This window comes from Salmo salar, chromosome ssa06, assembly GCF_905237065.1.
Source record: "Salmo salar chromosome ssa06, Ssal_v3.1, whole genome shotgun sequence".
NCBI classification, from domain to species: domain Eukaryota; kingdom Metazoa; phylum Chordata; class Actinopteri; order Salmoniformes; family Salmonidae; genus Salmo; species Salmo salar.
In genome coordinates, this window is record NC_059447.1 from 9,360,256 (window position 1) to 9,386,500 (window position 26,245).

The following is a 26,245-nucleotide window of genomic DNA, read 5'->3' on the forward strand; positions in this document are numbered from 1 at the left end:
CTCTCTCACTACCCCCCGTCTGTCTCTCTCTCTCTCACTACCCCCGTCTGTCTCTCTCTCTCTCTCTCTCACTACCCCTGTCTCTCTCTCTCTCTCTCTCACTACCCCCGTTGTCTCTCTCTCTCTCTCTCTCACTACCCCCCGTCTGTCTCTCTCTCTCTCTCACTACCCCCGTCTGTCTCTCTCTCTCTCTCACTACCCCCCGTCTGTCTCTCTCTCTCTCTACTCCCCCCGTCTGTCTGTCTCTCTCTCACTACCCCCTGTCTGTCTCTCTCTCTCTCTCCCCACTACCCCCCGTCTGTCTCTCTCTCTCTCTCTCTCACTACCCCCCGTCTGTCTCTCTCTCTCTCTCACTACCCCCCGTCTGTCTCTCTCTCTCTCTCACTACCCCCGTCTGCTCTCTCTCTCTCTCACTACCCCCCGTCTCTCTCTCTCTCTCTCACTACCCCCCGTCTCTCTCTCTCTCTCTCACTACCCCCCGTCTGTCTCTCTCTCTCTCACTACCCCCCCGTCTGTCTCTCTCTCTCTCCACTACCCCCCGTCTGTCTCTCTCTCTCTCTCTCACTACCCCCGTCTGTCTCTCTCTCTCTCTCACTACCCCCCGTCTGTCTCTCTCTCTCCTCACTACCCCCCGTCTGTCTCTCTCTCTCTCTCACTACCCCCCGTCTGTCTCTCTCTCTCTCTCACTACCCCCGTCTGTCTCTCTCTCTCTCACTACCCCCCGTCTGTCTCTCTCTCTCTCCTCACTACCCCCGTCTGTCTCTCTCTCTCTCTCTCACTACCCCCCGTCTGTCTCTCTCTCTCTCACTACCCCTCGTCTGTCTCTCTCTCTCTCTCACTACCCCCCGTCTGTCTCTCTCTCTCTCTCACTACCCCCCGTCTCTCTCTCTCTCTCTCTCACTACCCCCGTCTGTCTCTCTCTCTCTCACTACCCCCGTCTGTCTCTCTCTCTCTCTCACTACCCCCGTCTGTCTCTCTCTCTCTCTCTCACTACCCCCGTCTGTCTCTCTCTCTCTTCTCTCACTACCCCCGTCTGTCTCTCTCTCTCTCTCACTACCCCCTCGTCTGTCTCTCTCTCTCTCACTACCCCTCGTCTGTCTCTCTCTCTCTCTCACTACCCCCGTCTGTCTCTCTCTCTCTCTCACTACCCCCCGTCTGTCTCTCTCTCTCTCTCACTACCCCCCGTCTGTCTCTCTCTCTCTCACTACCCCCCGTCTGTCTCTCTCTCTCACTACCCCCCGTCTGTCTCTCTCTCTCTCTCTCACTACCCCCGTCTGTCTCTCTCTCTCTCTCACTACCCCCCGTCTGTCTCTCTCTCTCTCACTACCCCCCGTCTGTCTCTCTCTCTCTCTCACTACCCCCCGTCTGTCTCTCTCTCTCTCACTACCCCCCGTCTGTCTCTCTCTCTCTCTCACTACCCCCCGTCTGTCTCTCTCTCTCTCTCACTACCCCCCGTCTGTCTCTCTCTCTCTCTCACTACCCCCCGTCTGTCTCTCTCTCTCTCTCACTACCCCCCGTCTGTCTCTCTCTCTCTCTCTCACTACCCCCCCGTCTGTTTCTCTCTCTCTCTCACTCACCCCCCGTCTGTCTCTCTCTCTCTCTCTCTCACTACCCCCCGTCTGTCTCTCTCTCTCTCTCTCTCTCCCCGTCTGTCTCTCTCTCTCTCTCACTACCCCCCGTCTGTCTCTCTCTCTCTCTCACTACCCCTCGTCTGTCTCTCTCTCTCTCTCTCACTACCCCCGTCTGTCTCTCTCTCTCTCACTACCCCCCGTCTGTCTCTCTCTCTCTCTCTACTACCCCCCGTCTGTCTCTCTCTCTCTCACTACCCCCGTCTGTCTCTCTCTCTCTCTCACTACCCCCCGTCTGTCTCTCTCTCTCTCTCACTACCCCCGTCTGTCTCTCTCTCTCACTACCCCCGTCTCTCTCTCTCTCACTACCCCCCGTCTCTCTCTCTCTCTCACTACCCCCCGTCTGTCTCTCTCTCTCTCCACTACCCCCTGTCTGTCTCTCTCTCTCTCTCTCTCACTACCCCCCGTCTGTCTCTCTCTCTCTCTCACTACCCCCGTCTGTCTCTCTCTCTCTCTCACTACCCCCGTCTGTCTCTCTCTCTCTCTACTACCCCCGTCTGTCTCTCTCTCTCTCTCACTACCCCCCGTCTCTCTCTCTCTCTCTCACTACCCCCCGTCTGTCTCTCTCTCTCTCACTACCCCCCGTCTGTCTCTCTCTCTCTCACTACCCCCCGTCTGTCTCTCTCTCTCTCACTACCCCCGTCTGTCTCTCTCTCTCTCACTACCCCCCGTCTGTCTCTCTCTCTCTCACTACCCCCCGTCTGTCTCTCTCTCTCTCTCACTACCCCCCGTCTGTCTCTCTCTCTCTCTCACTACCCCCCGTCTGTCTCTCTCTCTCTCTCACTACCCCCGTCTGTCTCTCTCTCTCTCTCACTACCCCCCGTCTGTCTCTCTCTCTCTCACTACCCCCCGTCTGTCTCTCTCTCTCTCACTACCCCCGTCTGTCTCTCTCTCTCTCACTACCCCCCGTCTGTCTCTCTCTCTCTCTCACTACCCCCCGTCTCTCTCTCTCTCTCTCACTACCCCCGTCTGTTTCTCTCTCTCTCTCACTACCCCCCGTCTGTCTCTCTCTCTCTCACTACCCCCCGTCTGTCTCTCTCTCTCTCACTACCCCCCGTCTGTCTCTCTCTCTCTCTCTCTCTCACTCCCCCCGTCTGTCTCTCTCTCTCTCTCACTACCCCCTCGTCTGTCTCTCTCTCTCCACTACCCCCCGTCTGTCTCTCTCTCTCTCTCACTACCCCCCGTCTGTCTCTCTCTCTCTCTCACTACCCCCCGTCTGTCTCTCTCTCTCTCTCACTACCCCCGTCTGTCTCTCTCTCTCTCACTACCCCCCCGTCTGTCTCTCTCTCTCTCTCACTACCCCCCGTCTGTCTCTCTCTCTCTCTCCACTACCCCCCGTCTGTCTCTCTCTCTCTCTCACTACCCCCGTCTGTCTCTCTCTCTCTCTCACTACCCCCCGTCTGTCTCTCTCTCTCTCACTACCCCCGGTCTCTCTCTCTCTCTCACTGCCCCCGTCTGTCTCTCTCTCTCTCTCACTACCCCCCGTCTGTCTCTCTCTCTCTCTCACTACCCCCCGTCTGTCTCTCTCTCTCTCTCACTACCCCCGTCTGTCTCTCTCTCTCTCTCACTACCCCCCCGTCTGTCTCTCTCTCTCTCACTACCCCCCGTCTGTCTCTCTCTCTCTCTCTCACTACCCCCCGTCTGTCTCTCTCTCTCTCTCTCACTACCCCCCGTCTGTCTCTCTCTCTCTCTCTCACTACCCCCCGTCTGTCTCTCTCTCTCTCTCACTACCCCCCGTCTGTCTCTCTCTCTCTCTACTACCCCCCGTCTGTCTCTCTCTCTCTCACTACCCCCCGTCTGTCTCTCTCTCTCTCTACTACCCCCCGTCTGTCTCTCTCTCTCTCTCTCACTACCCCCGTCTGTCTCTCTCTCTCTCTCTCACTACCCCCCGTCTGTTTCTCTCTCTCTCTCACTACCCCCCGTCTGTTTCTCTCTCTCTCACTACCCCCCGTCTGTCTCTCTCTCTCTCTCTCTCACTACCCCCCGTCTGTCTCTCTCTCTCTCTCTCTCTCACTACCCCCCGTCTGTCTCTCTCTCTCTCTCACTACCCCTCGTCTGTCTCTCTCTCTCACTACCCCTCGTCTGTCTCTCTCTCTCTCTCACTACCCCCCGTCTGTCTCTCTCTCTCTCTCACTACCCCCGTCTGTCTCTCTCTCTCTCTCACTACCCCCCGTCTGTCTCTCTCTCTCTCACTACCCCCCGTCTGTCTCTCTCTCTCTCACTACCCCCCGTCTGTCTCTCTCTCTCTCTCTCACTACCCCCCGTCTGTCTCTCTCTCTCTCTCACTACCCCCGTCTGTCTCTCTCTCTCTCTCTCACTACCCCCCGTCTGTCTCTCTCTCTCACTACCCCCGTCTCTCTCTCTCTCACTACCCCCGTCTGTCTCTCTCTCTCTCACTACCCCCCGTCTGTCTCTCTCTCTCTCACTACCCCCCGTCTGTCTCTCTCTCTCTCTCACTACCCCCCGTCTGTCTCTCTCTCTCTCACTACCCCCCGTCTGTCTCTCTCTCTCTCACTACCCCCCGTCTGTCTCTCTCTCTCTCTCTCACTACCCCCCGTCTGTCTCTCTCTCTCTCTCTCACTACCCCGTCTGTCTCTCTCTCTCTCTCACTACCCCCCGTCTGTCTCTCTCTCTCTCACTACCCCCCGTCTGTCTCTCTCTCTCTCTCACTACCCCCCGTCTGTCTCTCTCTCTCTCACTACCCCCCCGTCTGTCTCCTCTCTCTCTCACTACCCCCCGTCTGTCTCTCTCTCTCTCACTACCCCCGTCTGTCTCTCTCTCTCTCTCACTACCCCGTCTGTCTCTCTCTCTCACTACCCCCGTCTTCTCTCTCTCTCACTACCCCCGTCTGTCTCTCTCTCTCTCACTACCCCCCGTCTGTCTCTCTCTCTCTCTCACTACCCCCGTCTGTCTCTCTCTCTCTCTCACTACCCCCGTCTGTCTCTCTCTCTCTCTCACTACCCCCGTCTGTCTCTCTCTCTCTCTCACTACCCCCCGTCTGTCTCTCTCTCTCTCACTACCCCCGTCTGTCTCTCTCTCTCTCACTACCCCCCGTCTGTCTCTCTCTCTCTCACTACCCCGTCTGTCTCTCTCTCTCTCTCCACTACCCCCCGTCTGTCTCTCTCTCTCTCACTACCCCCGTCTGTCTCTCTCTCTCTCTCACTACCCCCCGTCTGTCTCTCTCTCTCTCTCTCACTACCCCCCGTCTGTCTCTCTCTCTCTCTCACTACCCCCCGTCTGTCTCTCTCTCTCTCCACTACCCCCCGTCTGTCTCTCTCTCTCTCACTACCCCCCGTCTGTCTCTCTCTCTCTCTCACTACCCCCCCGTCTGTCTCTCTCTCTCTCACTACCCCCCGTCTGTCTCTCTCTCTCTCTCACTACCCCCCGTCTGTCTCTCTCTCTCTCTCACTACCCCCTGTCTCTCTCTCTCTCTCACTACCCCCCGTCTGTCTCTCTCTCTCTCACTACCCCCGTCTGTTCTCTCTCTCTCTCACTACCCCCCGTCTGTCTCTCTCTCTCTCTCACTACCCCCCGTCTGTCTCTCTCTCTCTCTCACTACCCCCGCTCTGTCTCTCTCTCTCTCACTACCCCCGTCTGTCTCTCTCTCTCTCACTACCCCCGTCTGTCTCTCTCTCTCTCTCACTACCCCCCGTCTGTCTCTCTCTCTCTCTCACTACCCCCGTCTGTCTCTCTCTCTCTCTCACTACCCCCGTCTGTCTCTCTCTCTCTCACTACCCCCGTCTGTCTCTCTCTCTCTCACTACCCCCCGTCTGTCTCTCTCTCTCTCTCACTACCCCCGTCTGTCTCTCTCTCTCTCTCACTACCCCCGTCTGTCTCTCTCTCTCTCTCACTACCCCCGTCTGTCTCTCTCTCTCTCCTCACTACCCCCCGTCTGTCTCTCTCTCTCCACTACCCCCGTCTGTCTCTCTCTCTCTCTCACTACCCCCCGTCTGTCTCTCTCTCTCTCTCACTACCCCCCGTCTGTCTCTCTCTCTCTCTCTCACTACCCCCCGTCTGTCTCTCTCTCTCTCTCTCACTACCCCCGTCTGTCTCTCTCTCTCTCTCACTACCCCCCGTCTGTCTCTCTCTCTCTCTCTCCTCACTACCCCCGTCTGTCTCTCTCTCTCACTACCCCCGTCTGTCTCTCTCTCTCCACTACCCCCGTCTCTCTCTCTCTCTCTCTCTCACTACCCCCCGTCTGTCTCTCTCTCTCTCTCTCTCACTACCCCCCGTCTGTCTCTCTCTCTCTCTCTCACTACCCCCCGTCTGTCTCTCTCTCTCTCTCTCTCACTACCCCCCGTCTGTCTCTCTCTCTCTCTCTCACTACCCCCCGTCTGTCTCTCTCTCTCTCTCTCTCACTACCCCCCGTCTGTCTCTCTCTCTCTCTTCTACTCCCCCCGTCTGTCTCTCTCTCTCTCTCTCTCACTACCCCCCGTCTGTCTCTCTCTCTCTCTCTCTCTCTCACTACCCCCCCGTGTCTCTCTCTCTCTCTCTCTCACTACCCCCCCGTGTCTCTCTCTCTCTCTCTCTCACTACCCCCCGTCTCTCTCTCTCTCTCTCACTACCCCCCGTCTCTCTCTCTCTCTCACTCCCCCCGTCTCTCTCTCTCTCTCTCACTACCCCCCGTCTCTCTCTCTCTCTCTCACTACCCCCCGTCTCTCTCTCTCTCTCACTACCCCCCGTCTCTCTCTCTCTCTCTCTCGACTACCCCCCGTCTCTCTCTCTCTCTCTCTCTGACTACCCCCCCTCTGTCTCTCTCTCTCTCTCTCTCTCACTACCCACCCTCTGTCTCTCCTCCAGTGTCTTTTCACCCACATACATGTTGTCTCAAGTGTTGACCATTCACCGAGTCGGTTGGACCAACGTAGGTACATGTTAATGTTGTCAATCTCCCGAGTCGGTTGGACCAACGTAGGTACATGTTAATGTTGTCAATCTCCCGAGTCGGTTGGACCAACGTAGGTACATGTTAATGTTGTCTTTTAAAGTTGTAAATCACCAGTCTGTTCATCTCTAAACATGTCGTCATGTGTTTGTTTTGTCTTCCAGCTATTTGACAGAAAGCAGTACAGGTCAGCACTGTTATTTTCCAAATTGTACTCATTCTTTTTTAGACTGTTTCAGATGATTATTATTATCTTTTAAATGTAATGCGTCTAAGGTTTCAGACCAATATGTTGTGCGACCTCAACAAATGTTTGTTGTTGTTGTGTACACGCGTGCTGTTGTGTCCTGTCTGTGTAGGGGCTTTGGTGGTGAACTGATGAGGCCTGCAGTCTCTTCTCTCATTGAGAACATGTCCCTCTCCAAGATGCCTTTCAAGGACGACCCTGTCATCAGTGAGTTTTCATATCATATTCAGACCTTAGCTGAATGATTACTCCATCAAGCAGGGTTCCCCAATAGATGGCCACAGGCCAAATTCATCCTGCAGCGGATTTGATGTGTTTTCAGAGATTGGATAATAATGGACAAACCACATCCTGTCCGTTTCAGCTGGCTGGCAGTGTCTGTACTGTTCAGACCACTGACACGTCATAACAGAGTAAACCCTGTCTGTTTCAGCTGGCTGGCAGTGTCTGTACTGTTCAGACCACTGACACGTCATAACAGAGTAAACCCTGTCTGTTTCAGCTGGCTGGCAGTGGCTGATAGACGACACCTTGAAGAGCCTCCACCTCATCTCACCTGGACCTAGGGACGGTATCAAGGTACAGTACCTAACCCCTAACCATTACCTTAACCCTAACTGTTAAACCTAACCCCTAAACATACCCTAACTGTTAAACCTAACCCCTAAACCTAACCATAACCTTAAACTCTAACTCTTCTAAACCTTAAACTATAACTTTAACTCCTAATTGTTAAACTAACCCTAAACTTTAACTATAACTTTAACTCCTTAATTGTTAAACTTTAACTCTTTAAATCTAACTATAACTTTTAACCCTTAATTGTTAAACCTAACTTTAAATATAACTATAACTTTAACTTTTAATTGTTAAACCTAACCCTTTAAATCCTACCTATAATTTTAAACTCTTAACTTGTTAAACCTAACCTATAAACTATAACCCTAACTGTTAAACCCCACTTTAAACCTAACTATAACTCTTAACCCTTAATTGTTAAACCTTAACTCCTCCCTTTAAACCTAAACATAACCTTAAAACTAAACCTTAACCCTTAACTGTTAAACCTAACCCTTAAACCTAACTATAACTTTAACCTTTAATTGTTAAATCCTAACTCCTAAATATAACTCTAACTTTAACCCTAACTGTTAAACTTAACTCCTTAAACTTAAATATAACCTAACTTTAACCCTAACTGTTAAACCTAACCCCTTTAAATATAACTCTAACCTTTAACTGTTAAACTTAACTCCTGAACTTAGCCATAACTCTTAACCTCTAATTGTTAAACCTACCCCTAAATCCTAACTTTAACCCTTAACTGTTAAACCTAACTCCTTTAAACTCTAACTATAACCTTAACCCTTAACTGTTAAACCTAACCCCAAATCCTAACTCTAATTTTACCTAAATCCTAACCTTTAACTTTTAATTGTTAAACTCTAACCCTTAAACTCTAACTATAACTTAACCTTTAATTGTTAAACCTAACTCCTTGAATTTAGCTACAACCTTTAACCTTAATTGTTAAACTTAACCCTAAATCCTAACCTTAACCCTTAACTGTTAAACCTAACTCCTTTAAACTCTAACTATAACCTTAACCCTTAATTGTTAAATCCTAACCCCTTAAACCTTAACTATAACTCTTAACCCTAACTGTTAAACCCTACCCCTAAACTCTAACCTATAACTTAACTCCTAACTGTTAAATCCTACCCTAAACCCAACTATAACTCTTAACCCTTAACTGTTAAACCCTACCCTTTAAACCTAACTATAATTTTAACTCCTAATTGTTAAACCTAACCCCTCCTTAAACTTAAACATAACTTAAACCAAACCTTAACCTTAACTGTTAAACCTAACCCTAAACCCTAATCGGAACTTTAACCCCTAACTGTTAAACCTAACCCTTTAAACCTAACCATAACTTTAACTCCTTAACTGTTAAACTCTAACTTCGAACCTAGCTATAACCTTAACCTAACTGTTAAACCTAATCCTAAATCCTAACCTTAACCTCTAACTGTTAAACCTAACCTAAACCCAAAACTAACCGTAACCTTAATCCTAACTGTTAAACCTAACCCCTAAACCTAACTATAACCTTTAACCCTAACTGTTAAACCCTAACCCTAAACATAACCTAACCCTAACTGTTAAACCTAACCCCTAACCTAAACCAAACCATAACCTTAACCCTAACTGTTAAACCTAACCCCTGAACCTAGCCATAACCTTAACCCTAACTGTTAAACCTAACCCCAAATCCTAACCTTAACCCTAACTGTTAAACCTAACCCCTAAACATAACCTTAACCCTAACTGTTAAACCTAACCCCTGAACCTAGCCATAACCTTAACCCTAACTGTTAAACCTAACCCCTAAACCTAACCATAACCTTAACCCTAACTGTTAAACCTAACCCCTAAACCTAACCGTAACCTTAACCCTAACTGTTAAACCTAACCCCTAAACCTAAACATAACCTTAACCCTAACTGTTCAACCTAAACCTAACCTTAACCCCAACTGTTAAACCTAACCCTAATTGTAAGCCTAACCTCTAAGCCTAAAATAGCCTTTTAGTCCGAATGTTCCTTGTTTTACTATCCTTGTGATTACACACACACCATATTGTGAAATCCCTTTTTTGTGGCATTTACATTGTACAGTCCTTTGGAAAGTATTCAGACCCCTTGACTTTTCCCACATTTTGTTACTTTACAGCCTTATTCTAATATTGATTAAATCATTTTTGTTCCTCATCAAATCTACGCACATTACCCCATAATGACAAAGCAAAAACTTTTTTTGATAATTTATTAAAAATAAGAAAATGTACTCAGAACTTTGTTGAAGCACCTTTGGCTGCGATTACAGCCTCAAGTCTTCTTGGGTATGGCGCTACAAGTGTGGCACACCTGTATTTGGAGAGTTTCTCCCATTTCTTCTCTGCAGATCCTCTCAAGCTCTGTCAGGTTGGATGGGGAGCATCGCTGCACAGCTATTTTCAGGTTTCTCCAGAGATGTTCGATCAGGTTCAAGTCCGGGCTCTGGCTGGGCCACTCAAAGACATTCAAAGACTTGTCCCAAAGCCACTCATGCCTTGTCTTGGCTGTGTGCTTAGGGTCGTTGTCCTCTTGGAAGGTGAACCTTCGCCCCAGTCTGAGGTCCTGAGCGCTCTGGAGCAGGTTTTCTGTACTTTGCTCCGTTCATCTTTGCCTCGATCCTGACTAGTCTCCCAGTCCCTGTCGCTAAAAAACACCCCCACATCATGATGCTGCCACCACCATGCTTCACCGTAGGGATGGTGCCAGGTTTCCTCCAGACGTGACGCTTGGCATTCAGGCCAAAGAGTTTAATCTTGGTTTCATCAGACCAGAGAATCTTGTTTTTCATGGTCTGAGAGTCTTTAGGTGCATTTTGGCAAACTCCAAGCGGGCTGTCATGTGTCTTTTACTGAGGAGTGGTTTCCATCTGGCCACTCTAACATAAAGGCCTGATTGGTGGAGTGCTGCAGAGATGGCAGTCCTTCTGGAAGGTTCTCCCATCGCCACAGAGGAACTCTGGAGCTCTGTCAGAGTGACCATCGGTCTCTTGGTCACCTCCCTGATCAAGGCCCTTTTCCCCTGATTGCTCAGTTTGGCCGGGCGGCCAGCTCTAGGAAGAGTCTTGGTGGTTCCAAACTCCTTCTATTTAAGAATGATGGAGGCTACTTTGTTCTTGGGAACCTTTAGCGCTACAGAATGTTTTTTGTACCCTTCCCCAGATTTGTGGCTCGACACAATCCTGTCTCGGAGCTCCATGGACAATTCCTTCGACCTCATGGCTTGGTTTTTGCTCTGACATGCACTGTCAACTGTGGGACCTTATATAGACAGGTGTGTGCCTTTTGGAATCATGTCCAATCAATTGAATTTACCACAGGTGGATTCCAATCAAGTTGTAGAAACATCTCAAGGATGATCAATGGAAACAGGATGCCGCTGAGCAAAATTTCAAGTCCCATAGCAAAGGGTCTGAATACTTATGTAAATATGGTATTTCAATAAAAAAGTTATATACATTTGCTAACATTTCTAAAAACCTGTTTTCGCTTTGTCAGTATGAGGTATTGTGTTTAGATTGCTGAGGATTTTTATTTATTTAATACATTTTAGAATAAGGCTGTAACGTAACAAAATGTGGAAAACGTCAAGGGGTCTGAATACTTTCCGAAGGCATTGTATAATGGTTCATGTGTAATGTGGTCCTCCCCCCCTATAGGAGGCAGCGGTGTCAGCCCTGGCAGCTCTGTGTGAGCAGTACTACCAGCCCCAGCCAGGCATGGCTGACCCCCAGATGCAGGGTGAGTAGCACTGTACCAGGGGCCGGGGAGCACCATTAGAAGGCATCATTTAAAACTAGCCATACCTAACACAGTATTCTGCATTCCTATAAATCTAACTCCTGTGATATAATGTGTGTGTGTGTTTTCTTTGTGTAGAGGTCCTGGTGTCCCAGTATATAGCAGGGTTAAAGAGTACGGAGGTATTGACCCGATGTGGCAGTGCACTGGCCCTGGGTTCTCTACCAAGGTTCATGATCCATGGAAAACTACACCAGGTACTGTACACCTGTTAGTTAATAACACTACACCAGGTACTATACACCTGTTAGTTAATAACACTACACCAGGTACTGTACACCTGTTAGTTAATAACACTACACCAGGTACTGTACACCTGTTAGTTAATAACACTACTCCAGGTACTGTACACCTGTTAGTTAATAACACTACACCTGTTAGTTAATAACACTACACCAGGTACTATACATCTGTTAGTTAATAACACTACACCAGGTACTATACATCTGTTAGTTAATAACACTACACCAGGTACTATACATCTGTTAGTTAATAACACTACACCTGTTAGTTAATAACACTACACCTGTTAGTTAATAACACTACATATGTTAGTTAATAACACTACACCAGGTACTATATACATCTGTTAGTTAATAACACTACGCCAGGTACTATATACATCTGTTAGTTAATAACACTACATCTGTTAGTTAATAACACTTCACCAGGTACTATATACATCAGTTAGTTAATAACACTACACCAGGTACTATATACATCTGTTAGTTAATAACACTACGCCAGGTACTATATACATCTGTTAGTTAATAACACTACATCTGTTAGTTAATAACACTTCACCAGGTACTATATACATCAGTTAGTTAATAACACTACACCAGGTACTATATACATCTGTTAGTTAATAACACTACATATGTTAGTTAATAACACTACACCAGGTACTATACATCTGTTAGTTAATAACACTACACCACGTACTGTACATCTGTTAGTTAATAACACTACACCAGGTACTATATACATCTGTTAGTTAATAACACTACACCAGGTACTATATACATCTGTTAGTTAATAACACTACACCAGGTACTGTACATCTGTTAGTTAACCTCTCTAGGGAAGGTGGGACGAAATCGTCCCACCTACGTAACAGCCAGTGGAATCCTGTGGCGCGTTATTCAAATACCTTAGAAATGCTATTACTTCAATTTCTCAAATATATGACTATTTTACAGCCATTTAAAGACAAGACTCTCGTTAATCTAACCACACTGTCCGATTTCAAAAAGGCTTTACAACGAAAGCAAAACATTAGATTATGTCAGCAGAGTACCCAGACAGAAATAATCAGACACCCATTTTTCAAGCTAGCATATAATGTCACATAAACCCAAACCACAGCTAAATGCAGCACTAACCTTTGATGATCTTCATCAGATGACACGCCTAGGACATTATGTTATACAATACATGCATGTTTTGTTCAATCAAGTTCATATTTATATCAAAAACCAGCTTTTTACATTAGCATGTGACGTTCAGAACTAGCATACCCACCGCAAACTTCCGGTGAATTTACTAAATTACTCACGATAAACGTTCACAAAAAACACAATTATTTTAAGAATTATAGATACAGAACTCCTCTATTCGCTATGTCCGATTTTTAAAATTGCTTTTCGGTGAAAGCACATTTTGCAATATTCTAAGTAGATAGCCCGGCATCACAGGGCTAGCTATTTAGACACCCACCAAGTTTGGCACTCACCAAACTCATATTTACTATAAGAAAAATGTTATTACCTTTGCTGTTCTTCGTCAGAATGCACTCCCAGGACTTCTACTTCAATAACAAATGTTGGTTTGGTTCAAAATAATCCATAGTTATGTTCAAATATCCCCTGTTTTGTTCGTGCGTTCAAGACACTATCCGAAGTGTAAAGGGTGACGCGCCCGACGCGTTTCGTGACAAAAAAATTCTAAATATTCCATTACCGTACTTCGAAGCATGTCAACCGCTGTTTAAAATACATTTTTATGCAATTTTTCTCGTAAAAAAGCGATAATATTCCGACCGGGAATCTGTGTTTTAGTACAAAGAGAGAGAAAATAAAAACATGGGGTCGCCTCGTGCACGCGCCTCAGTCTCATTGTCCTCTGATAGACCACTTACCAAAGGCGCTAATGTTTTTCAGCCAGGGGCTGCCTCGACATCATTCAGCTTTTTCCCGGGTTCTGAGAGCCTATGGGAGCCGTAGGAAGTGTCACGTTACAGCAAAGATCCTAAGTTTTCAATAAAAAGAGTCAAGAAGCCCAAGGAATGGTCAGAGAGGGCACTTCCTGTACAGAATCTTCTCAGGTTTTTGCCTGCCATATGAGTTCTGTTATACTCACAGACACCATTCAAACAGTTTTAGAAACTTTAGGGTGTTTTCTATCCAAAGCCAATAATTATATGCATATTCTAGTTTCTGGGCAGTAGTAATAACCAGATTAAATCGGGTACGTTTTATATCCGGCCGTGTAAATACTGCCGCCTAGCGCTAACATAACACTACACCAGGTACTATACATCTGTTAGTTAATAACACACCAGGTACTATACATCTGTTAGTTAATAACACACCAGGTACTATATACATCTGTTAGTTAATAACACACCAGGTACTATATACATCTGTTAGTTAATAACACTACACCAGGTACTGTACATCTGTTAGTTAATAACACTACACCAGGTACTATACATCTGTTAGTTAATAACACTACACCAGGTACTATACACCTGTCAGTTAATAACACTACACCACGTACTGTACACATGTTAGTTAATAACACTACGCCAGGTACTATATACATCTGTTAGTTAATAACACTACATCTGTTAGTTAATAACACTACACCACGTACTGTACATCTGTTAGTTAATAACACTACACCAGGTACTATATACATCTGTTAGTTAATAACACTACACCAGGTACTATATACATCTTAGTTAATAACACTACACCTGTTAGTTAATAACACTACACCAGGTACTGTACATCTGTTAGTTAATAACACTACATCTGTTAGTTAATAACACTACATCTGTTAGTTAATAACACTACATCTGTGAGTTAATAACACTACATCTGTGAGTTAATAACACTACATCTGTTAGTTAATAACACTACACCAGGTACTGTTAGTTAATAACACTACATCTGCTATTTAATAACACTACACCAGGTACTATACATCTGTTAGTTAGTTAATAACACCAGATTTGTTAGTTAATAACACTACACCTGTTAGTTAATAACACCAGAACCACATAAACAGCCTGATTTCACTATTGTACTGATATATTAACCCTGACATGTTGGGAAGAGCAGCCTCCTTTCACTATGACCTTATTCTATTGTAGCAGCGTTGTACACAGTGCCTCAGGTCAGTTTCAACAGGACACGTTATATCAGACTATGACCTTATTCTATTGTAGCAGCGTTGTTCACAGTGCCTCAGGTCAGTTTCAACAGGACACGTTATATCAGACTATGACCTTATTCTATTGTAGCAGCGTTGTACACAGTGCCTCAGGTCAGTTTCAACAGGACACGTTATATCAGACTATGACCTTATTCTATTGTAGCAGCGTTGTTCACAGTGCCTCAGGTCAGTTTCAACAGGACACGTTATATCAGACTATGACCTTATTCTATTGTAGCAGCGTTGTACACAGTGCCTCAGGTCAGTTTCAACAGGACACGTTATATCAGACTATGACCTTATTCTATTGTAGCAGCGTTGTACACAGTGCCTCAGGTCAGTTTCAACAGGACACGTTATATCAGACTATGACCTTATTCTATTGTAGCAGCGTTGTTCACAGTGCCTCAGGTCAGTTTCAACAGGACACGTTATATCAGACTATGACCTTATTCTATTGTAGCAGCGTTGTTCACAGTGCCTCAGGTCAGTTTCAACAGGACACGTTATATCAGACTATGACCTTATTCTATTGTAGCAGCGTTGTTCACAGTGCCTCAGGTCAGTTTCAACAGGACACGTTATATCAGACTATGACCTTATTCTATTGTAGCAGCGTTGTACACAGTGCCTCAGGTCAGTTTCAACAGGACACGTTATATCAGACTATGACCTTATTCTATTGTAGCAGCGTTGTTCACAGTGCCTCAGGTCAGTTTCAACAGGACACGTTATATCAGACTACCTTGTGTGTATCAGATCCTGTCAGGTCTTCAGCAGAGCTGTAGTCAGAGGGAGGTGTGCTTCACAGAGGCCAGGAGAGATGCTGCCAAGGCCATGGCACAGTGAGTCTGTCCTCTACACTCCTCCATCCTCTTCTCCATCTATCTCCTCTCCTCCCCCACCGTTCTTCCACCTCTCTACTCCTCCCCCTTTACTCCTCCTCCCCCTTTACTCCTCCTCCCTCCACTCCTCCCCCTTTACTCCTCCTCCCTCCACTCCTCCACCTCTCTACTCCTCCCCTCTCCACTCCTCCACCTCTCTACTCCTCCCCCCTGTACTCTTCCACCTCTCCTTCCCTCTCCTTCCCTCCCTCTCTCCCTGTCTGTCTAGTTGTTTGTCTTCTGGGGTAACAGGTTAACTGTAGTGTTAGGGTTGTAGTCAGAAGTAAACAGCCAGCTGGTTGTACCTGCAGGACCTGTCTATCATGTCTGTCCTCCCCTCATGTTTCTCTCTTTAATCCCCTCTTTCTCCGTCCGTCTCCTACTCCGTCTATCTCTGTCTGAATCTTACCCTTCCTCTCTAACTCACTGTTCTTTTCTTTCAATATATCCAACTCAGACTTTCTCTCTCTTTCAATTTCATTTCAATTTCAATATAAGGGCTTTATTGGCATGGGAAACATATGTTAACATTGCCAAAGCAAGTGAAGTTGATAATAAACAAAAGTGAAATAAACAATAAAAAGCTGTTTTATTGTCTCTCTCCCCTCCTAACCCCCTCTATTTCCCTGTCTCTGTGTCAGGGTGTGTGTGACAGCAGGGGTATCAGCCCAGGGTAGTTCTGATTCTGTGGTGTGTGAGGGGAATGTGTCAGCTGTCTACAGAGCTCTGCTGGACTGTATGACTGACTACACACTGGACAGCAGAGGAGACGTAGGAGCCTGGTGAGTGACACACACACACACACACAACTACCCCAAGTTTACCCCTTCCCAGAGGGCCTGAATCACTCCCCTTCAAGACTCCTCTCCCTGCCCTACAGGCATGTGTCACACCTGGTGGCCCCGGGAGATGCTTAGTTAGTTTACCTGACAGGAATGTCACCTGGCGTGTCACCTGGGCCTGCTGTGGGGCGGACTTTCTCCTTTTCTCTTTCTCGTTATTGTTTGATCTCTCTCACTCGCTCTGTCTGTCTCTCACTCGCTCTGTCTGTCTGTCTCTCACTCGCTCTGTCTGTCTGTCTCTCACTCGCTCTGTCTGTCTGTCTGTCTCTCACTCGCTCTGTCTGTCTGTCTGTCTCTCACTCGCTCTGTCTGTCTGACTCTCACTCGCTCTGTCTGTCTCACTCGCTCTGTCTGTCTCTCACTCGCTCTGTCTGTCTCTCACTCGCTCTGTCTGTCTGTCTCTCACTCGCTCTGTCTGTCTGTCTCTCACTCGCTCTGTCTGTCTGTCTCTCACTCGCTCTGTCTGTCTGTCTCTCACTCGCTCTGTCTGTCTGACTCTCACTCGCTCTGTCTGTCTCTCACTCGCTCTGTCTGTCTGACTCTCACTCGCTCTGTCTGTCTGACTCTCACTCGCTCTGTCTGTCTGTCTGTCTCTCTCGCTCTGTCTGTCTCACTCGCTCTGTCTGTCTCTCACTCGCTCTGTCTCTGACTCTCACTCGCTCTCTGTCTGTCTCTCTCACTCGCTCTGTCTGTCTGACTCTCACTCGCTCTGTCTCTGTCTGTCTCGCTCGCTCTCTCGCTCTGTCTGTCTCTCTCACTCTCGCTGTCCTTCTCCCTGTCTTTCTCTCTCTGTCGTTCTATCTTTCGGTCTTTCTCTCTCTCTCTCCCTTCTCCAGTGGGGACACATTCCTCTATGAGGTGGAGTAAGAGAGGAGGAATGAGAGGAGGAAGGAGAGACATGTCGTGAGGTTGAATCATCATATCTTTTGTTCTAACAGGACAGTCCTGTGGCAATGATATCTGTTTCTGATTGATTTAACCTTGATTTAACCAGGCCTGTTGCCTGGCCTTCAATGCTGCTGCTCACCAAACATCAACTAACTGTTAGTTTGAACTGATTGCTTCTTTTTTTTAAATATATTTGTTTTATTTCAGCTTTATTTAACCAGGTAGGCTAGTTGAGAACAAGTTCTCATTTACAACTGTGATCTGGCCAAGATAAAGCAAAGCAGTGTGACACAATCAACAAGACAGTTACACATGGAATAAACAAACATACAGTCAATAACACAATAGAAAAGTCTATATACAGTGTGGGCAAATGAGGTAAGATAAGGGAGGTAGGCAATAAAAAGGCCATAGTGGCGAAATAATTACAATTTAGCAATTAAACACTGGAGTGATAGATGTGCAGAAGATGAATGTACAAGTAGAGATACTGGGGTGCAAATGAGAAAAAATAAAATAATACATGACAGTATGGGGATGAGGTAGTTGGATGGGCTATTTACAGATGGGCTATGTACAGGTGCAGTGATCTGTTCTCTGCTCTGACAGCTGGTGCTTAAAGTTAGTGAGGGAAATATGGGTCATGCAATATGCAATTCGTTCCAGTCATTGGCAGCAGAGAACTGGAAGGAAAGATGACCAAAGGAGGAATTGGCTTTGGGGGTGACCAGTGAGATATACCTGCTGGAGCGCGTGCTACGTGTGGGTGCTGCTATGGTGACCAGTGAGCTGAGATAAGACGGGGCTTTACCTAGCAAAGACTTATAGATGACCTGGAGCCAGTGGGTTTGGCGACGAATATGAAGCGAGGACCAGCCAACGAGAGCATACAGGTCGCAGTGGTGGGTAGTATATGGGGCTTTGGTGACAAAACGGATGGCACTGTGATAGACTGCATCCAATTTGCTGAGTAGAGTGTTGGAGGCTATTTTGTAAATGACATCGCCGAAGTTAAGGATTGGTAGGATGGTCAGTTTTACGAGGGTATGTTTGGCAGCATGAGTGAAGGATGCTTTGTTGCGAAATAGGAAGCCGATTCTAGATTTAATTTTGGATTGGAGATGTTTAATATGAGTCTGGAAGGAGAGTTTACAGTCTAACCAGACACCTAGGTATCTGTAGTTGTCCACATATTCTAGGTCAGAACCGTCCAGAGTGGTGATACTGGACGGGCGGGCTGACGCGATCAGTTGAAGAGCATGCATTTAGTTTTACTTGCAGTTGGAGGCCATGGAAGGAGAGTTGTATGGCATTGAAGCTCGTCTGGAGGTTAGTTAACACAGTGTTCAAAGAAGGTACGGTGGGATTCGAAATGGTCGGTGATCTGTTTGTTAACTTGGTTTTCAAAGACCTTAGGAAGACAGGGTAGGATAAATATAGGTTTGTAGCAGTTTGGGTCTAGAGTGTCTCCCCTGTGGAAGAGGGGGATGACCGCAGCAGCTTTCCAATCTTTGGGGATCTCAGACGATACGAAAGAGAGGGTTGAACAGGCTAGTAATAGGGGTTGCAACAATTTCAGCGTATCATTTTAGAAAGAGAGGGTCCAGATTGTCTAGCCCGGCTGATTTGTAGGGGTCCAGATTTTTCAGCTCTTTCAGAACATCAGCTATCTGGATTTGGGTGAAGGAGAAATGGGGAGGCTTGGGCAAGTTGCTGTAGGGGGTTCAGGGGTGTTGACCAGGGTAGGGGTAGCCAGGTGGACAGCATGGCCAGCCGTAGAAAAATGCTTATTGAAATTCTCAATTATTGTGGATTTATCGGTGGTGACAGTGTTTCCTAGCCAGCTGGGAGGAGGTGCTCTTATTCTCCATGGACTTTACAGTGTCCCAAAACTTTTTGGAGTTTATGCTGCAGGATGCAAATTTCTGTTTGAAAAAGCTAGCCTTTGCTTTCTGCCTGTGTATATTGGTTCCTAACTTCCCTGAAAAGTTGTAAATCAAGGGGGCTATTTGATGCTAATGCCGTACGCCACAGGATGTTTTTGTGCTGGTCAAGGGCAGTCAGGTCTGAAGTGAACCAAGGGCTGTATCTGTTCCTGGTTAAAAAAAAATAGAATGGGGCACGCTTATTTAAGATGGTGAGGAAAGCACTTTTAAAGAGCAACCAGGCATCCTCTACTGACGGGATGAGGTCAATATCCTTCCAGGATACCCGGGCCAGGTCAAGTAGAAAGGCCTGCTCGCTGAAGTGTTTCAGGGAGCGTTTGACAGTGATGAGTGGTGGTCGTTTGACCGCGGACCCATTACGGACGCAAGCAATGAGTCAGTGATCGCTGAGATCCTGGTTGAAGACAGCAGAGGTGTATTTGGAGGGCAGGTTGGTTAGGATGATATCTATGAGGGTGCCCGTGTTTACGGATTTGGGGTTGTACCTGGTAGGTTCATTGATAATTTGTGTGAGATTGAGGGCATCAAGCTTAGATTGTAGGATGGCCGGGGTGTTAAGCATGTCCCAGTTTAGGTCACCTAACAGCACAAGTTCTGAAGATAGATGGGGGGCAATCAATTCACATATGATGTCCAGGGCACAGCTGGGGGCAGAAGGGGGTCTATAACAAGCGGCAACGGTGAGAGACTTGTTTCTGGAAGGTGGATTTTTAAAAGTAGAAGCTCAAATTGTTTGGGTACAGACCTGGACAGTAAGACAGAAAGACAGAATTCTGCAGGCTGTCTCTGCAGTAGATTGCAACTCCGCCCCCTATGGCAGTTCTATTTTGTCGGAAAATGTTGTAGTTGGGGATGTACATTTCAGGGTTTTTGGTGGCCTTCCTAAGCCAGGATTCAGACACGGCTAGGACATCAGGGTTGGCAGAGTGTGCTAAAGCAGTGAATAAAACAAACTTAGGGAGGAGGCTTGTCGAGAATGATAAATCTGATCTATGACCTTTACTCCTTATTACAGCCTTAATATTACATCAACTAGTCTGACAGACAGACAGACAGACAGACAGACAGACAACAGACAGACAGACAGACACAGTCTGTCTCATGAAGTGGACTCCTTTTACAGCATTCACTCCAACTGTCGCTCCGCACGCGCGTTCACGCACGGGCACATACAGACACTTACACACACACACACACTGTGGCTCCCGTGTCAGGGCATGACATTAGAGTAGATATCCTGATTACCATATCACACAAACAAAAGCTGCCCTCAGGACATGACAAACTGATTTGAATATTAGCTTTTAGGACCCGGGGGCGGTGCCATGACTAGCCTGATGGAGGTGACTCTGTGTGTGTTTAAGGTATTCATCTCTTCTCTCCAGGGTGAGAGAGGCAGCCATGACTAGCCTGATGGAGGTGACTCTGTGTGTGGTGGGCACCGCTCCACAACTACTCTCACCAGACCTGTGAGTAGCAATGGAATAACTTCCTCAATCACACTGTACCACTTTAAACTAACACCTTTATAAAGCCCTCATAAACCCTTAATAAGGCCTTCATAGATGCTTCATAGATCATTTATAAGCATGCTATATAGAAGGTGGGAAAGGTGTTATGACAGATGTATGTTATTTGATATAATAGGAATTACAAATATTATTGGGGATGATAGCTGTACCTCTCCATTCATCCCTCTCTCCTCTCCTCCCACTCATGTCTCCTCCTCTCCTCCACTCATCCCTCTCTCCTCTCCTCCTCTTATCTATTGCTCCTCCTCTTCTCCATCTCTCCTCCTCTCATCCCTCTCCTCATCTCCTCTCTCTCTCCTCCCTCTCCTCTCCTCCTCTCATCCCTCTCCTTCTCTCCTCTCCTCCTCTCCTCCTCAGGGTGAATGGTATGATGTGTAGCTTGGCCCAGCAGTCAGCAGAGAAGATCGACCGCTACAGAGCCCATGCTGGATCAGTGTTCGTCAGGCTCCTCCATAGTAACAACCCTGCAGTACCTCACATCCCCCACCGAGAGGAGCTGCTCGCCATCTTCCCTACGTGAGTTTAAACACATTGACATTTCTGTCATTTAGCAGATGCTGTTATCCAAAGTGTCTTACATCTGAAGGTAACTAGGTGAGACAACCACATTATCCCTCAATAGAGTAGTTATCAGGTAGCTAGGTGAGACAACCACATTATCCCTCAATAGAGTTGTTATCAGGTAGCTAGGTGAGACAACCACATTATCCCTCAATAGAGTAGTTATCAGGAAGCTAGGTGAGACAACCACATTATCCCTCAATAGAGTAGTTATCAGATAGCTAGGTGAGACAACCACATTATCCCTCAATAGAGTTGTTATCAGGTAGCTAGGTGAGACAACCACATTATCCCTCAATAGAGTAGTTATCAGGTAGCTAGGTGAGATAACCACATATCACAGTCATAGTAAGCAAGCAGCTATCAGCAGTCAGTCAGAAAGTGATTAGAGAACTGCACTATTCCCATTGTGTCTAAGGCCCTGTCCAGAAACATCTCCTAGCCTGAATTTCCCCCTAGGGACTTGAGTGATCTGAAAGAGTGAAGTCGTGTCCGAGCCATTTAAGACTTTGGCCAACTGGACGCCATGTTAGTGCCTTTTGAGCGTTCCATGTATCCATTAATGACACGCATATTGGCATCTATGAATGCCTCTGGGTAATCTCATACAAGACTCTATGGATGCCTCTTGGTAATTTCATACAAGACTATGGATGGCTCTGGGTAATCTCATACAAGACTCTATGGATGGCTCTGGGTAATCTCATACAAGACTCTATGGATGGCTCTTGGTAATCTCATACAAGACTATGGATGCCTCTGGCTAATCTCATACAAGACTATGGATGCCTCTGGGTAATCTCATACAAGACTCTATGGATGGCTCTGGGTAATCTCATACAAGACTCTATGGATGGCTCTGGGTAATCTCATACAAGACTCTATGGATGGCTCTGGGTAATCTCATACAAGACTCTATGGATGGCTCTGGGTAATCTCATACAAGACTCTATGGATGGCTCTGGGTAATCTCATACAAGACTCTATGGATGGCTCTTGGTAATCTCATACAAGACTATGGATGGCTCTGGGTAATCTCATACAAGACTCTATGGATGGCTCTGGGTAATCTCATACAAGACTCTATGGATGGCTCTTGGTAATCTCATACAAGACTATGGATGCCTCTGGCTAATCTCATACAAGACTATGGATGGCTCTGGGTAATCTCATACAAGACTCTATGGATGGCTCTTGGTAATCTCATACAAGACTATGGATGCCTCTGGCTAATCTCATACAAGACTATGGATGGCTCTGGGTAATCTCATACAAGACTCTATGGATGGCTCTGGGTAATCTCATACAAGACTCTATGGATGGCTCTGGGTAATCTCATACAAGACTCTATGGATGGCTCTGGGTAATCTCATACAAGACTCTATGGATGGCTCTGGGTAATCTCATACAAGACTCTATGGATGGCTCTGGGTAATCTCATACAAGACTCTATGGATGGCTCTGGGTAATCTCATACAAGACTCTGGATGGCTCTGGGTAATCTCATACAAGACTATGGATGGCTCTGGGTAATCTCATACAAGACTATGGATGGCTCTGGGTAATCTCATACAAGACTCTATGGATGGCTCTGGGTAATCTCATACAAGACTATATGGATGGCTCTGGGTAATCTCATACAAGACTATGGATGGCTCTGGGTAATCTCATACAGTGGGCAAGTTTCAATGAAAGATTTACATTTCAGTTCACTTATTGAATTGAAAAACTAAATTGACCCTTACCCTGTGTGTGTGTGTGTCTCTCTCTTTGCTCTCTCTCTCTCTCTCTCTCTCTCTCAGTGAAGGGGCAGAGAGTCTGAACTGGAATGCTCCGTCTCAGGCCTTCCCCCACATCACCCAGCTGCTGAGACTGCCCCAATACCAGTACCACACACTACTGGGGTTGACCGTGTCTGTAGGAGGACTGACTGAGTCTACGGTACGTGTCTGTAGCCCTGTGCCTTTAGCCCTGTGGATCTGTGTCTGTAGCCCTGTGTCTGTAGCCCTGTGTCTGTAGCCCTGTAGCTCTGTGTCTGTAGCTCCTGTAGCTCTGTGTCTGTAGCTCCTGTAGCTCTGTGTCTGTAGCTCCTGTAGCTCTGTGTCTGTAGCTCCTGTAGCTCTGTGTCTGTAGCTCTAGCTCTGTGTCTGTAGCTCCTGTAGCTCTGTGTCTGTAGCTCCTGTAGCCCTGTGCCTGTAGCCCTGTGCCTGTAGCCCTGTGCCTGTAGCCCTGTAGCTCTGTGTCTGTAGCTCCTGTAGCTCTGTGTCTGTAGCTCCTGTAGCTCTGTGTCTGTAGCTCCTGTAGCTCTGTGCCTGTAGCCCTGTAGCTCTGTGCCTGTAGCCCCTGTAGCTCTGTGTCTGTAGCTCCTGTAGCTCTGTGTCTGTAGCCCTGTAGCTCTGTGTCTGTAGCTCCTGTAGCTCTGTGCCTGTAGCCCTGTAGCTCTGTGTCTGTAGCTCCTGTAGCTCTGTGTCTGTAGCTCCTGTAGCTCTGTGCCTGTAGCTCTGTGCCTGTAGCTCTGTGTCTGTAGCTCCTGTAGCTCTGTGTCTGTAGCTATGTGCCTGTGTCTGTATTGTCTGTAGCTATGTGTATGTAACTCTGTCTGTAGCTCTGTGTCTGTAGCTCTGTCTGTGGCTATGTGTATGTGGATCTGTGTCTGTAGCTCTGTTGCTCCTGTAGCCCTGTGTCTGTTGCTCCTGCAGGTATGTGTCTGTAGCCCATGTAGCATTGTGTTTGTAGCTCTGTGTCTGTGGTGTCTGTAGCTCTGTGTCTGTAGTGTGTGTGGCTCTGTGTCTGTAGCTTCTGTAACTCTGTGTCTAGCTATGTGCCTGTGTCTGTAGTGTCTGTAGCTATGTGTCTGTGGCACGTGTCTGTAGCGGTGTGTCTGTTTCTCTGCGTCTGTGGATATGTGTCTGTAGCTCTGTCTGTATCTCCTGTAGCTTTGTGTCTGCAGCGCAGTGTCTGTTGCTCTGTCCGTAGCTTCTGTTGCTCTGTCCGTAGCTCCTGTAGCCATGTCTGTAGCCATGTGTATGTAGCTCCTGTAGCCATGTGTCTGTGGCTCTGTGTCTGTAGCTCCTGTAGCCATGTGTCTGTAGCTCCTGTAGCCATGTGTCTGTAGCTCCTGTAGCCATGTGTCTGTGGCTCTGTCTGTAGCTCCTGTAGCCATGTGTCTGTAGCTCCTGTAGCCATGTGTCTGTAGCTCCTGTAGCCATGTGTCTGTAGCTCTGTGTCTGTAGCTCCTGTAGCCATGTGTCTGTAGCTCTGTGTCTGTAGCTCCTGTAGCCATGTGTCTGTAGCTCCTGTAGCCATGTGTCTGTAGCAGTGGAGGCTCCTCTGAGTGAATTTCATACAAATACAAATTGTGAAATATAAAAAAGTTATCCTTTTTCACATGTCACCAAATAATTGATTAAAACGGTTTTGCAATGAATGTCTACAGTAGTACCATGGTGTAGCCAGAATCTACTACTGAAAGCGTAAGCTACAGCTAGCTAGCACCGCAGTGCATAACATGTGGTGAGTCGTTGACTCAAAGAGAGAGTAAGACAATAGTTCAACAGTTTTTAACAAATACTTTGTTAAATGAAGGAGAAGCAAGAGTTAGTGAGAGAGAGAGAGCTACTTTAGCTTTATTCCATATTTTTTTCACTTACTTAGCTAGCTAATGTAGCTAGCTAGTTTAGCCTACTGAAACACCCGTCTCAAACAGAGAGGGATGCTATGTTAGCTAGCTGGCTATGGCTATCCAACACTGGAACTCTTCCAAGTCAAGGTAGCTTTTGGTTGTATTAATGTATTGCCAACAGGGCCTGTCTGTAACTGCTAAACTGCTTGCTGTGACTGTACACTGTACTGCATGATTGTAATGGGTTCACTAATGGGTTAGTTCTAGTAGCCATGCTGACTATGACGTGACAACAATGTAGGCTGTGTGTAGCGGTTAGCGGTCATGATATGAAGGTTTGGCTTGGAAAGGTTTTTTCGCCTGGTCACAGACAGCTAATGTGTTGTGCATTGAAGTCCACAAGCAAAGGGAAAAGGTGAGAGGAGGAGAGCACGTAGATAGATGTGAGAAGGAATGTGTATATATACAATGAGCTGTTTGTATGTGGCTGCTATGAAAGAGAACTGTGTTTGCATGTGATCAGGGGTGTGTTCATTGCACCGATTCTGTTGAAAAACCGGGATAAACATACCTGAATTTGTCCAATAGAAACTCTCGTTTGCAACTGTTGGACTAATGATTACACCTAGATCAGCTAGATGCAGGCAAGAGTGTGCAAGATGGTATTGAATGTATCACTGTCTGTCACCTGGATTCCGCAAAATTCTCTCGACCTGTGTGCACCTACGTTGTAAACTTCCATTCATAGGCTAGGTTGTAGCAACCTCATGATGAGTACAGGGAAAATTCCAGTATCATGTAGTAGCCTAAACCCATTGATGTTACATTAAACTTGGTGAAAGGAATATGAATGACCGTCATCCAACATGCTGTAATAGAAATAAGGCCATGCTCATAAAAAAAATATTATCCTCCCTCATCATAAACGGCACTGACCGCCACTGGTCTGTAGCTATCTGTCTGTAGCTACAGTATGTGTCTGTAGTCACAGTACGTGTCTGTGGTTGTATGTCTGTGGCCACAGTATGTGTCTGTGGTTATCCATCTGTGGCTACAGTGTGTGTCTGTAGTTATGTGTCGGTGGCTATCTGTCTGTGGCTACAGTACGTATCTGTAGTTGTCTGTCTGTAGCTACAGTATCTGTCTGTAGTAATCTGTCTATAGCCGCTGTCTGTTGTTATCTGTCAGTGGTTATTTGTCTATAGCCACAGTCTGCGTCTGTTGTTATCTGTCTATAGCCACAGTCTGTGTCTGTTGTTATCTGTCAGTGGTTATGTGTCTGTTGTTATCTGTCAGTGGTTATCTGTCATCTGTCTATAGCCACAGTCCGTGTCTGTTGTTATCTGTCTGTG

General features: G+C 46.7%; 1 protein-coding gene across 2 annotated transcripts in view; it reads left to right on the plus strand.

Moving 5' to 3' along the window:
• LOC106606222 (tubulin-specific chaperone D) overlaps positions 1-26,245 on the plus strand; it is a 120,368-nt gene that overhangs the window by 79,138 nt on the left and 14,985 nt on the right. For both annotated transcript variants that reach the window (XR_006770116.1, XM_045719709.1), the window contains exons 23-32: positions 6,678-6,700; positions 6,873-6,967; positions 7,263-7,339; positions 11,036-11,117; positions 11,256-11,374; positions 15,378-15,463; positions 16,144-16,284; positions 20,564-20,647; positions 21,068-21,226; positions 23,074-23,212. Coding sequence is in view for 1 of the 2 variants with exons in the window: in XM_045719709.1 (XP_045575665.1) it covers positions 6,678-6,700; positions 6,873-6,967; positions 7,263-7,339; positions 11,036-11,117; positions 11,256-11,374; positions 15,378-15,463; positions 16,144-16,284; positions 20,564-20,647; positions 21,068-21,226; positions 23,074-23,212 (1,005 nt within the window). In the remaining variant the exon portion in view is untranslated. The remainder of the gene's footprint in view (positions 1-6,677; positions 6,701-6,872; positions 6,968-7,262; positions 7,340-11,035; positions 11,118-11,255; positions 11,375-15,377; positions 15,464-16,143; positions 16,285-20,563; positions 20,648-21,067; positions 21,227-23,073; positions 23,213-26,245) is intronic.